This window comes from Microtus pennsylvanicus, chromosome 7 (assembly GCF_037038515.1).
Source record: "Microtus pennsylvanicus isolate mMicPen1 chromosome 7, mMicPen1.hap1, whole genome shotgun sequence".
Lineage (NCBI taxonomy): Eukaryota > Metazoa > Chordata > Mammalia > Rodentia > Cricetidae > Microtus > Microtus pennsylvanicus.
The window spans coordinates 123,685,681-123,699,574 of NC_134585.1; the positions used below are offsets into that span (position 1 = coordinate 123,685,681).

Sequence of the window (13,894 nt, forward strand, 5' to 3'; positions counted from 1 at the left end):
GGATGTTAACACCTCTGCAGAAACAGCCATTAAGGACAGTTTCAGAGACCGGGAGTTTGCCTGCGTGACTTCTCTGAGCCTTGGGTGTCAAGACAGCCGTACCTCACAGAACTGTGACTGCTTTGAAACATGGCCAAGGATGTGCTTAACAAATACAGATCTTTATTGTTGAATCGCGGATTGACCAGTAGGCACGAAGGCGCCCCTTTCGTGGAACGGGTTAAAAGTTCTTCCAATGTTGCCACTAGCCTTGCACTCCCGCTCTTTTTTTCCCCCACAGCCTCATGGTTTGAAATGGAAGCCGAACTATAGTTCCCAGAATTCCTTGATAGGTAACACGAAACTACCATTCCCAGCGCCCCTCGCGCGGGGCGGGGACTGGGCCAGACCCTCGGTGGATAGGCTCGGAGACTACAACTCCCGGGACGCCTCGTAGCTGGGCTGCTGGGCCAGCGGAAGTGGCTGGCGGGGAGCGGAGGGCCGTGGCTGGGGTTGTCTAGGGTGCTGGTCAGGGATAGGAGACGCAGGCATGCTGCGTCCCAAGGCTTTGACGCAGGTGCTAAGCCAAGCCAACACCGGAGGAGTCCAGAGCACCCTGTGAGTGCACAGCAAGGACCCGAGCGGCGAGCGCTGGAATGGGGCGGCGCGCGGCTGCCTGCAGTAGGGGTAGGGAAGGAGTCCTGCGCTTGGAGGCTAGTGCTGCGAGCGGTCGTTTCGGGAACCGTACGTGAGGGCCTCTCTCGGAGAGGGAAGTCGAGGAGTGCTTAGAGCATGCTCCAGGATATATTCAGCGCAGATCCTTGCTTTCTAAAAACTCCAGTAGAGGGAATTGAGATAGGAACCCAGGCTTTTTATTCTTCCTTTTTTTATTTTTTTAAATCGATGTCCTGCCCCATCTTCGCCAGGCTACTGAATAACGAGGGATCGTTGCTGGCCTACTCCGGTTATGGGGACACAGATGCCCGGGTCACCGCGGCCATCGCCAGTAACATCTGGGCCGCGTATGACCGGAACGGGAACCAAGCGTTTAATGAAGACAATCTCAAATTTATCCTCATGGACTGCATGGTATGAAGTAAAGTAGGCTTACCTCGAACTTGCCTCTGCCTCCTGTTTACTGAGATTGCAGGTGTGCTCCGCCTCACCTTGCCAAATAAGTAAGACACATAGATATTTAAAAAGGAAGAAAAAAAAAGTGAAGGTAGGGCGCAGACATATATGACGGTCAGTCTCACTGAAAAGGTGACATTTGCTAAAAGAACTGCAGGAAGATTGGAGAGGGGAAGCGGATATGCGATGCATCTCTCTGCAGGGGAAAGATTTCTAACAGTTCTTGGTGGTTTATGCCTCTAGTCCCAGCACTTGAGAGACTAATGCAGGCAGGTAGATCTCTGCAAGTATTTCTGACAGAACAGCAATTGCAAAGGGCCTCGGGCCGAGTGATGCTTGGACAAAGGTCAGTAAGGATGGAGCGTCACAGAGTGAGTGGGAAAGTCGCAGGATTTAGGCATGAAGAGGCCTGCCTGGTTCCCAGCGCCCTGAACCTTGATGGTGTGCAGGACAAATCAGTTGGTCCCGGGGTGAATGTGCCTCAGAAAGCTCTTCATTGTGATTCAGGCACCCTCCCAACCATTGCTGACTCCTACTGGGTGCTGAATCTAGAGCTGGTACCATAGGGAGGAAGCCCAGAGACATTCACAACAGCCCAGCCATAATAAATGAATTTTAAGGAACAGAGGGTGAAAGTCAGTGGTAAAGCACTTTGGGGTCTGAGGATCCGTTCCCAGAAACACAAGTTTTGTTTTTGAGTCAGAGCCTAGTATCCACACTGATACACACACTAAAACAAGTTTCATGAAACATCACTTCTCTTACTTTAATGTGACATCTGTCATTTTTATTTTAAATGTTGATCAACAACATCTTCTTAGTTGGTCTTCATTTAAAGCTATACCATAGGAAAAGAGGAGACATGTAAATTGGGTTGTGGTTTTTTTGTTTGTTTTTTGTTTGTTTTGTTTTTTGCTGTTAAGTTTATTTTTAGGTTTTTTATTTTGTATGTATGAGAGTTTTGCCCAGGTGTTATATATGTGCACCATGTACATGCATAGCCCTCGAGGAGGCTCAAAGAAGGCACTGGGTCCCCTGAACTGGGTGGTTGTGAGCACAGTGTGGGCGTTGGGAATTAAATCCAGGTCTTCTGCAAGAGTGACGAAAAAGGGGGCTGGAGAGATGTCTCAGCGGTTAAGAGCATTGCCTGCTCTTCCAAAGGTCTTGAGTTCAATTCCCAGCAACCACATGGTGGCTCACAACCATCTGAAATGAGGTCTGGTGCCCTCTTCTGGCCTTCAGGCATACACGCAGAAAGAATATTGTATACATAATAAATAAATATTAAAAAAAAAAGAGTGACAAAAAAGTTGGCTTATTATTCCTGGTCCCTTACCTGTCGAGACAATTCTTAGCATCAGAGAAGAAAACCCCAGTTTCTGGGAGACTTGGTCTGAAGACCCCATGTCTGAAGGGCGGGGCAAAGCTTCCTAGATGAACTTCCTGCTCTGCCATGCTTGGGAGACAATATCTCTAGGATCAGAGGCACCCAGGGAAGGTAGGAACTAAGGGTGCCAAGCAGAATGTCTCAATCTATCATCCCCACTAGGAGGGCCGTGTAGCCATTACTCGGGTGGCCAACCTTCTGCTATGTATGTATGCCAAGGAGACTGTGGGCTTCGGAATGCTCAAGGCCAAAGTGAGTACACTCCTCGGTCACACCTTCCTGGGCCCCACCACTGCGTCCGTGCCCCTTCCTGGAGTTCTCTGAAGGGCAGTGGGGGTAGGCTGGGGTTGGTTGGAGCCAGTTTGAGATGACCTGACTTCTGCTCTCTCCCTGCAGGCCCAGGCCCTGGTGCAGTACCTGGAGGATCCCCTCACCCAAGTAGCAGCATCATAGTGTGATGGACACCGGGGTCAGAGAAGGGGGGATGGTGGTTGGGGGAGCCGGACCGCTTACAGGAGATGGGACTCCGGCTTTTTCCAAATAAATTTCAATTCTTGTCTTGTGTCTCATCTGTTTTCTTGGCTTGAAGACTCAGGCCGTGGGAAGGAGTGGGGTGGGTTACTTAAGAGGATTCCCTCCTCCCTCATCACCAAATCTCCCAGTAGTTGTTGGCAAGACTTCTCCAGTGCAGGGCCTCATCTAACTCCTGCCAACAGGGTTTCCCTGTGTAGCCTTGGCTGTCCTAGAACTCGCTTTGTAGACCAGGCTAGCCTTGAACTCAGAGATATGCCGTCTAAGTGCTGGGACTAAAGTTGTGTGCCACCATTCCCAGTATCAGAAAAGCAATTACTTTTCTTTAAACAATTTTAACTCTGTAGACCGGTCAGCCTCACACTCAGAGATCTGCCTGCCTCTGCCTCCCAAGTGCTTGGTTAAAGGTGTGGAACCCCATGTGGGTAAGTAGGACGGGGGGAACCGTGTGGGTGAGTAGGAAGGGGGGAACCGTGTGGGTGAGTAGGAAAGGGGGAACCGTGTGGGTGAGTAGGAAAGGGGGAACCGTGTGGGTGAGTAGGAAAGGGGGAGCAGTGTGGGTGAGTAGGAAGGGGGGAACTGTGTGGGTAGTAGGAAGGGGGGAACCGTGTGGGTGAGTAGGAAGGGGGGAACCGTGTGGGTGAGTAGGAAAGGGGGAACCGTGTGGGTGAGTAGGAAAGGGGGAGTAGTGTGGGTGAGTAGGAAGGGGGGAACTGTGTGGGTAGTAGGAAGGGGGGAACCGTGTGGGTGAGTAGGAAGGGGGGAACTGTGTGGGTGAGTAGGAAGGGGGGGAACTGTGTGGGTGAGTAGGAAGGGGGGGAACTGTGTGGGTGAGTAGGAAGGGGGGAGCAGTGTGGGTGAGTAGGAAGGGGGGAACCGTGTGGGTGAGTAGGAAGGGGGGAGCAGTGTGGGTGAGTAGGAAGGGGGGAACTGTGTGGGTGAGTAGGAAGGGGGGAAACTGTGGGTGAGTAGGAACGGGGGGAACTGTGTGGGTGAGTAGGAAGGGGGGAAACTGTGGGTGAGTAGGAACGGGGGGAACTGTGTGGGTGAGTAGGAAGGGGGGAAACTGTGGGTGAGTAGGAACGGGGGGAACTGTGTGGGTGAGTAGGAAGGGGGGGAACAGTGTGGGTGAGTAGGAAGGGGGGGAACTGTGTGGGTGAGTAGGAAGGGGGGAACTGTGTGGGTGAGTAGGAAGGGGGGGAACTGTGTGGGTGAGTAGGAAGGGGGGGAACTGTGTGGGTGAATAGGAAGGGGGGGAACCGTGTGGGTAAGTAGGAGGGGGGAGCAGTGTGGGTGAGTAGGAAGGGGGGGAAACCGTGTGGATGAGTAGGAAGGGGGGAGCCGAGTAGGAAGGGGGGAAACTGGGTGAGTAGGAAGGGGGGGAACTGTGTGGGTGAGTAGGAAGGGGGGGAACTGTGTGGGTGAGTAGGAAGGGGGGGAGCTGTGTGGGTGAGTAGGAAGGGGGGAGCCGAGTAGGAAGGGGGGGAACTGTGTGGGTGAGTAGGAAGGGGGGAAACTGTGTGGGTGAGTAGGAAGGGGGGGAACTGTGTGGGTGAGTAGGAAGGGGGGAGCCGAGTAGGAAGGGGGGAAACTGTGTGGGTGAGTAGGAAGGGGGGGAACCGTGTGGGTGAGTAGGAAGGGGGGGAACCGTGTGGATGAGTAGGAAGGGGGGAGCCGAGTAGGAAGGGGGAAACTGTGTGGGTGAGTAGGAAGGGGGGGAACCGTGTGGGTGAGTAGGAAGGGGGGGAACCGTGTGGATGAGTAGGAAGGGGGGAGCCGAGTAGGAAGGGGGAGCAGTGTGGGTGAGTAAGAAGTGGGTGAACTGTGTGGGTGAGTAGGAAGGGGGGAGCCCTGTGGGTAAGTAGGAAGGGGTGAGGCTGTGCAGGTAAGTAGGAAGGGACCCATCTGGGCAGGTAGCATCCCAGCTCCACCTGAGGGAGAAATGCTGCCCATCCCTGGCCTGAGGCTGTTAAGGAAGGGCTTGAAGCTGCAGGCTGGTGCAGCTCCTACAACTCTGTGCTGCAGAGATGCTGTTCCCAGCTTGCATGTCCTGCCCTAATAGCTCTTTGCCTGATGCCTCCAGTATGATGCCTACCAGAACCTGAGATGGGAAAGCTGGAGGCCAGTAGCTTGTGCCCCACCACAAATCTCTCTCTCAGCCTAATGGCAGCTCCCCTTCTGCAAACCCTAGGAACCTTCAGCTCAACCTCAGCCCCTGTTAACTCTAGGAGAAGGTTCTCCTGTTTAAGGGAGTGTGGGCTGAAAGCAGACACCTAACCTGTTTAACCTGTCTGACGTCATCTCGCTCCACCCACCTGTGCCCAGGTCCCCAGTCGAGCTGGCTAGCTCTTCCTGTTCTCAACTTCCGTCCTCTCAGCTCCCACAGAGTAGCCCAACCTGACAAAGCTGAGCCTCCAGGGCTCTTCCTGGCCTCAACTCAGCCCTCTGTCCCTCACCCCAGTGAGAGGGGAGCTAGGTGCAAGTCTCTTAAGAGCTGAGAGTTGAGGCCATTTAATCAATAAACAAACAGTGACCTCTGCACCTGCAAACACCTTCACTCCATGCTGAATCGAGATGACTGGAAAAGACGATGATTATAATTTTGTCTTCAAGGGTAAGTTGGGGATCTTGCGAAGGGAAGGCTCCAGAGAGAGGCTGTTTCCAGAGGAGACAGGGTGTCTTCTTGTGTTTTATCTCTTACTTGGAATCTAGGAGAGAAAGCAGGGCTCAGGAGTATAGGCAGGAGTGTTAGAGGTGCAGATAGATGTTCGGAAGCTGTATAGTCTCTAATAAATGCTCAAGTCCCTGGGAATGTCAGCTGGTGAAGCCCAAGATATGGAAGTCTGATTTAGAAAGGACTTGCATTCAGGGCAGAGGGAGAAGAAAGCCAATTTAAGAGGAAGAAAGTCTGTCCAGGCCGTGGTGGTACATGTCTTTAATCCCAGCCTCGGGAGGTAGAGGCAGGCAGATCTCTGAGTTTGAGGCCAGCCTGGTCTACAGAGTGAGTTCCAGGACAGCCAGGGCTACACAGAGAAACCCCATCTTGAACAAAACTGAAAAAGAAAAAAAAAAGGAAGAAAGTCACCATCTTTCTGAGCAGGTGCATAGAAGGGGAAAGGGAGACCATTGTTGAGCTAGGTAGCTGGTTCAGAGGGGAGGTGCTGGGTGATGAATGAGCTGGCTGATGGTTTCCATGGGACTCCTGCGCTGAGCCTGTGTGATGGTACTGTCTCTGAAAGCGACAAAGCGTGCATCCTTTCTGCTCCCCCCCCCCCCCCAAACAGTGTATCTCTGTAGCTTTGGAGCCTGTCATGGAAACTCACTCTGTAGCCCAGGCTGGCCTCAAACTCACAGAGATCCGCCTGCCTCTCCCTCTGAGTGCTGGGATTAAAGGCGTGCGCCACTACTGCCTGGCTCCTTCCTACTTCTTTATTCTCAGCTCCAAGTGTTTGGTCCCTCTGTGGGTCTATAGCCCACTTCCTGAAGGCACAGTGGCCTGATGGCACTCTCCTTCCCTTTGCACCACACCCTGCAGCCTCTCCCAACCTCAGCCCCACCCTGGACAAGCTGGGGAGCCTGTACTCCTGGCATTTTCCCAAGGAAACTGGTAGGACTGTGGCCTGGCGGTGGTATAGTGACTCCTAACTATTGAGCCCCCAGTGCCAAACTATCTTCACATGCCTGGTGCGGTCCATCATTCTGAGTGATCCCATGGCCTCTCTGGCACTTACCAGTTGGCACAAATGGGGTTCCAGTGCCACCATGGAGAAGTGGGCGGGAGGGTGAACTATGCTGACTCTGGCCACCATGTGAAGATGAGCAGGAGGACTCAGGACAGGGCAGAGGGTGGCCACCTGCCATAGCCTTGGAACAGGGAGCTGTCCAGGAGAGGCAAGACATCCATGTTCACGAGGGCTCATGGCACTCATGCATGCACAGCGAACTGTCACTGCCACTGCGCACCCCGTGCAGTGAGGGGTTGGGGCAAACCCTTCCTGAAAGGTGGGAGTGGGCAGTACGTTAGTGTTTAGTACAGTGTGATAGACCTACTGGGGTGAAAGACCGACTGGGAGGGGCTTCCTTGTCTATAAAATGGGAATAGTGGCGACAGACACCTCTGGTGAGGCTACTTAAAGGCTTGGATGGTGGCTGATCTGAAGAAAGCAAACCAGGCACAACTTTAATCCAAGCACCCTGGAGGCAGAGGCCAGCGGATCTCTGTGAGTTCAAGGCCAGACTGGTCTACAAGAGCTAGTTCCAGGACAGGAACCAAAAGTTACAGAGAAACGCTGTCTCGAAAAATCCAAAAAAACAAACAAACAAAAAAACCCTTGCCCTGAGTCTGAAGACAGGGCTGGGGATGGATAGCAAAGGAGAGGCAATGACACACACACACACAGGTGCACTCCTACACCTTCACAGGAGAGGCAGTGACACACACACACACACACACACACACACAGGTGCACTCCTACACCTTCACAGGAGAGGCAGTGACACACACACACACACACACAGGTGCACTCCTACACCTTCACAGGAGAGGCAGTGACACACACACACACAGGTGCACTCCTACACCTTCACAGGAGAGGCAGTGACACACACACACACACAGGTGCACTCCTACACCTTCACAGGAGAGGCAGTGACACACACACACAGGTGCACTCCTACACCTTCACAGGAGAGGCAGTGACACACACACACACACTGATGCACTCCTACACCTTCACAGGAGAGGCAGTGACACACACACAGGTGCACTCCTACACCTTCACAGGAGAGGCAGTGACACACACACACACACTGATGCACTCCTACACCTTCACAGGAGAGGCAGTGACACACACACACACACAGGTGCACTCCTACACCTTCACAGGAGAGGCAGTGACACACACACACACACAGGTGCACTCCTACACCTTCACAGGAGAGGCAGTGACACACACACACACACAGGTGCACTCCTACACCTTCACAGGAGAGGCAGTGACACACACACACAGGTGCACTCCTACACCTTCACAGGAGAGGCAGTGACACACACACACACACACAGGTGCACTCCTACACCTTCACAGGAGAGGCAGTGACACACACACAGGTGCACTCCTACACCTTCACAGGAGAGGCAGTGACACACACACACACACTGATGCACTCCTACACCTTCACAGGAGAGGCAGTGACACACACACACACACAGGTGCACTCCTACACCTTCACAGGAGAGGCAGTGACACACACACACACACAGGTGCACTCCTACACCTTCACAGGAGAGGCAGTGACACACACACACACACAGGTGCACTCCTACACCTTCACAGGAGAGGCAGTGACACACACACACAGGTGCACTCCTACACCTTCACAGGAGAGGCAGTGACACACACACACACACAGGTGCACTCCTACACCTTCACAGGAGAGGCAGTGACACACACACACACAGGTGCACTCCTACACCTTCACAGGAGAGGCAGTGACACACACACACACAGGTGCACTCCTACACCTTCACAGGAGAGGCAGTGACACACACACACACACAGGTGCACTCCTACACCTTCACAGGAGAGGCAGTGACACACACACACACACACACACACACAGGTGCACTCCTACACCTTCACAGGAGAGGCAGTGACACACACACACACAGGTGCACTCCTACACCTTCACAGGAGAGGCAGTGACACACACACACACAGGTGCACTCCTAGACCTTCACAGGAGAGGCAGTGACACACACACACAGGTGCACTCCTAGACCTTCACAGGAGAGGCAGTGACACACACACAGGTGCACTCCTACACCTTCACAGGAGAGGCAGTGACACACACACACACACAGGTGCACTCCTACACCTTCACAGGAGAGGCAGTGACACACACACACACACAGGTGCACTCCTACACCTTCACAGGAGAGGCAGTGACACACACACACACAGGTGCACTCCTACACCTTCACAGGAGAGGCAGTGACACACACACACACAGGTGCACTCCTACACCTTCACAGGAGAGGCAGTGACACACACACACACACAGGTGCACTCCTACACCTTCACAGGAGAGGCAGTGACACACACACGCATACACACAGGTGCACTCCTACACCTTCACAGGAGAGGCAGTGACACACACACAGGTGCACTCCTACACCTTCACAGGAGAGGCAGTGACACACACACGCATACACACAGGTGCACTCCTACACCTTCACAGGAGAGGCAGTGACACACACACAGGTGCACTCCTACACCTTCACAGGAGAGGCAGTGACACACACACACACACAGGTGCACTCCTACACCTTCACAGGAGAGGCAGTGACACACACACGCATACACACAGGTGCACTCCTACACCTTCACAGGAGAGGCAGTGACACACACACAGGTGCACTCCTACACCTTCACAGGAGAGGCAGTGACACACACACGCATACACACAGGTGCACTCCTACACCTTCACAGGAGAGGCAGTGACACACACACACACAGGTGCACTCCTACACCTTCACAGGAGAGGCAGTGACACACACACACACAGGTGCACTCCTAGACCTTCACAGGAGAGGCAGTGACACACACACACACACACAGGTGCACTCCTACACCTTCACAGGAGAGGCAGTGACACACACACACAGGTGCACTCCTACACCTTCACAGGAGAGGCAGTGACACACACACACACACACACACACAGGTGCACTCCTACACCTTCACAGGAGAGGCAGTGACACACACATGCATACACACAGGTGCACTCCTACACCTTCACAGGAGAGGCAGTGACACACACACACACACACACACACACAGGTGCACTCCTACACCTTCACAGGAGAGGCAGTGACACACACATGCACACACACAGGTGCACTCCTAGACCTTCACAGCAGAGGCAGTGACACACACACGCACACACAGGTGCACTCCTACACCTTCCTGTCACCCACAGAAGTGTCACCTGCCAACCTTTTGCTTCTTACATGTAAGCACATAACATACCCAAGCCCCCTCCTCTTCCTTCCACTTCACATACAGACCTCAGCAACTTTCCCATGCCCCTAGTCCGGAAATGTGCACCCCAGAACTCCCATGCCTGTCATTCCCATGTCCCCTGTGAGCAGCCCACAGCTGTAACTGTCACTGCGTTACCAGAATCACAGGCAAACTGTGTTGCCTCAGTCGCCGCTGCCTTGAATACTCCTTGCCCTTCTGTGTCTGTCTGTCCATCCCCATCCCTCCACCCCTGCAGATTCCCTATGTAGTGTGGCCAACCACAGCCTCTGCCATCTTGCTTTTCTGAGCCCCTTTCTTTCCTGTTGAACAGACTCTCCGGCTCAGGTAGGCTCAGAGCCACTCTGCCCTGGCTCAGCTCTCCTCTCTCCACTTCCTTAGTGGTGCTGATCGGCGAGTCAGGCGTGGGCAAGACCAATCTGCTGTCCCGGTTCACCCGCAATGAGTTCAGCCACGACAGCCGCACCACCATCGGGGTTGAGTTCTCCACCCGGACTGTAATGCTGGGCACCGCAGCCATCAAGGCGCAGATCTGGGACACAGCTGGCCTGGAGCGGTACCGAGCCATCACCTCTGCGTGAGCCCAGGCCTTGGGGGGACGGGAGGCAGGAGTGTGTTGTGTGTTCCCTGTGATGGGAATCATGAAGACACAAGTTCTATGTTTGACAACAGGGATAAATAGGATGTAATGACTGTTAATGCAAGTCATGGCCCTACTTACTAAGCCTCTCCTGTGCCCAGGAAGACACAAAGCCCTTTGTACCCGTCATTTTAAAGTATTACAGGAAGAAGTGAGGTGCCTTGTTTAAGTAGGTGCATGAACTAAGAGTGCCCCTTGACTCCAGCTCAGTGCTCTGCTCGGCGGCAATGTGTCCAGTCACAAGTGACAGGGTTACCTGGACTTCGGTGTAAGTTTTAGAGATCAGGCTAGCCTGAGCTCACACGTAGACCTGGAACTCACTATGTAGTCCTTTCTGGTCTGGAACTCACTCTATAGACTAGGCTGGCCTGGAACTCACAGAGATCTGCCTGCCTCTGCCTCCTAAATGCTGGGATTAAAGGTGTTCCCCACCATTCCTGATCACTATTTTTTAAAATTAGATTAGTTGATTAATTGATTGATTGATGGGTGGGTGGATGGATGAATGGCTGGATAGATCGATTGTACTCAGAATCGAATGGCTTCCCATACAGTAGCCATATCCCCAGCTTGGAATATGCAGTTTATAAAGCTTCAGAGAATTAGGCCTTCAGGAACCATGTCCAGCAACTCCTGGTCAGTGTCAGGTCCTGCTGTCTGAGATGTGGTTGATCTGTCATATATGATGGAAGACAGAACCACAAGAGACTTGAAGCAGGAAGCAGGGGTTGTTATGCAGACTAAAGGGCCACACTCACCCACTACTTCCAATTATTTGACCTCTTATAAGACTTGGTTGAGGCTGGGCGGTGGTGACACACGCCTTTAAACCCAGCACTCCAGAGGCAGAGACAGGCGGATCTTTGTGAGTTCAAGGCCATCCTGAACTACAAGAGCTAGTTCTAGGACAGGCTCCAAAGCTACAGAGAAGCCCTGTCTCAAAAAACAAAACAAAACAAAACAAAACAACCAAAAAAACAAGACTTGGTTGATTTGTTAATAAACTAGGAATAAGGGGCTGGAGAGATGTGCTCTCCCAGAGGACCTGAGTTCAATTCCCAGCACTCACATGATGGCTCACGACCATCTGTAATGAAATCTAGTGTCCTCTTCCGGCCTGCAGGTACACATGTAGGCAGAATATTGTATACGTAATAAATAAATCTTTTTTTTTTTTTTTTTGGTTTTTCGAGACAGGGTTTCTCTGTGGTTTTGGAGCCTGTCCTGGAACTAGCTCTTGTAGACCAGGCTGGTCTCGAACTCACAGAGATCCGCCTGCCTCTGCCTCCCAAGTGCTGGGATTAAAAGCGTGCGCCACCACCACCCGGCTGTACATATTGAGTTCTTGTCCCAAAACAAAACAAGGAATAATTAGATGCCCCCAATCTGAAGATGGCCTTTTGAACTCGGAATTCAGGCCAGGTACTGACTGGTTCAAGGGGCAGGCATGTGGTTCACCCTGAAAAGATGCCAAAAGAAGAGGCCGCTGTGTGAGGAGGACATTAAAAGTGAAAGATCCAGGCGTATACCTGCTCAGAGTCCACGTGGGCATTGGTGGGTGGGCAAGGCTGAAGTCAGGCAGAAGATTGCGGAGGCCTTGAGCTGGTAGGGTTTGGAGCCGGGCGGTGACGCTGCACTCTGAGACCAGCATCTCTGCAGCACAAGGGACCTTGAGTGCCCTGCAGGGGCTGGGGTCCTGACTGCTGGCACACTGATGCCAGGCATTTAGCTTGACGACTATGCTCTGTCCATCCCTTCCTCTCAACCCCACACAGGTACTACCGCGGAGCGGTTGGAGCGCTCCTGGTATTTGACCTAACGAAGCACCAGACCTACGCCGTTGTAGAACGCTGGCTCAAGGAGCTCTATGACCACGCTGAAGCCACTATTGTTGTCATGCTGGTGGGGAACAAAAGTGACCTGAGCCAGGCCAGGGAGGTGCCCACGGAGGAGGCCTGCATGTTTGCTGGTGAGGGCCGCCCCCACTCTGTCCAGCTTCTCCATTACTCACACATTAGGGCCGGAGGGGTCTGTCCCCCAGGTGCTTCACTGCTTCCAGTCCCCTTGGGAACCCATGAGCCTCCCCTGCTTCCCTGCTGTGAGACTGGCTTCATTTGCAGTTGTTCACAGTTGATTGTAAGACGGCCTCCACCCTGCAATACTCAGTCAGGGCCCCTGGTGGGCTCCTGGTGGCCATCTCATTGACTCCTCTACAGCATCTGGTCTCCTCTTGAGCAATGACTAGATGTAGGCCACAAGGCAAGTTCCTTCTCCATTCTCTCTGCATGTCTAGGCTTTACTTTCCTAAATGAACCTACCTTATAGATTGTATAAAGGATTAGATGAGCTGCTATCTACCAAGGGTTTTGCATATAGAAAAAAAAAAGACATAGAAAGCACTAAATAAAAGTCTCTAGTGTTGCCATGATCCACGAATAATGTGTGCTTCCTTTCCTGCAGAAAACAACGGTCTACTGTTCCTGGAGACCTCAGCACTGGACTCCACCAATGTGGAGCTGGCCTTTGAGACTGTCCTCAAAGGTGAGTCTACCCACATTGGGTGCTCCATTTCAGTGGGATACCCTGTCCTAGCTCCAGTCCACGGAGGGCTCCAGCCTCCTCAGAGCCACTGGTCCCACCTCTATCCCTCCTCCACTCATCCTAGAGTTTAAGGAAGGAACCAGAAGGCCTCATTGTCTTTAGGGGGCTGAGTCTGGGCTCTTTGTTTACCCAGACAAGACCCAGGTGTCAAAACTACTTCCTTCCAGAGTTTTCTGGGGTGGCCACCTGTGCTCAGAAATGGCATGGTTAGGGGGGTGGAACATTAAACTTCTGGCCTGATTACCGCCCTTTGTCCTTAGAGATCTTTGCAAAGGTGTCCAAGCAGAGACAGAACAGCACCCGGGCCAATGCCATCACCCTGGGCAATGCCCAAACTGAACAGGATTCTGGCCCTGGGGAGAAGAAGGCTTGCTGCATCAACCTCTGAATTCAGTCATGGCCAACCATGAGTCACTGCCTCCATTCAGCCTTCGGGTCCCTCCCACCCAATTGCAGGATTTTTCTCTACCCTTGAGTCGTTCCCTCCCCCCCACTTCACAAGCACAGGGTCCTCACGCCCTACCACGTCTCTAGCATCCGCCCACACACCCCCTCACAGGCTAGCCCCCCCCCAATAAAGCT

At 53.0% G+C, this 13,894-nt stretch overlaps 2 protein-coding genes across 2 annotated transcripts; both read left to right on the top strand.

Moving 5' to 3' along the window:
* Positions 1-440: 440 nt before the first annotated feature.
* Lamtor2 (late endosomal/lysosomal adaptor, MAPK and MTOR activator 2) lies at positions 441-3,061 on the top strand. Its single transcript, XM_075978562.1, has 4 exons — positions 441-597; positions 906-1,068; positions 2,660-2,749; positions 2,894-3,061. The coding sequence occupies exons 1-4, from the start codon at positions 530-532 to the stop codon at positions 2,948-2,950; spliced, it is 378 nt and encodes a 125-aa protein (XP_075834677.1). The 5' UTR covers positions 441-529; the 3' UTR covers positions 2,951-3,061.
* Positions 3,062-5,376: 2,315 nt separating this feature from the next.
* Positions 5,377-13,877, top strand: Rab25 (RAB25, member RAS oncogene family). Its single transcript, XM_075979116.1, has 5 exons — positions 5,377-5,642; positions 10,453-10,648; positions 12,487-12,680; positions 13,172-13,252; positions 13,573-13,877. The coding sequence occupies exons 1-5, from the start codon at positions 5,603-5,605 to the stop codon at positions 13,698-13,700; spliced, it is 639 nt and encodes a 212-aa protein (XP_075835231.1). The 5' UTR covers positions 5,377-5,602; the 3' UTR covers positions 13,701-13,877.
* The last annotated feature ends 17 nt before the right edge of the window (positions 13,878-13,894 follow it).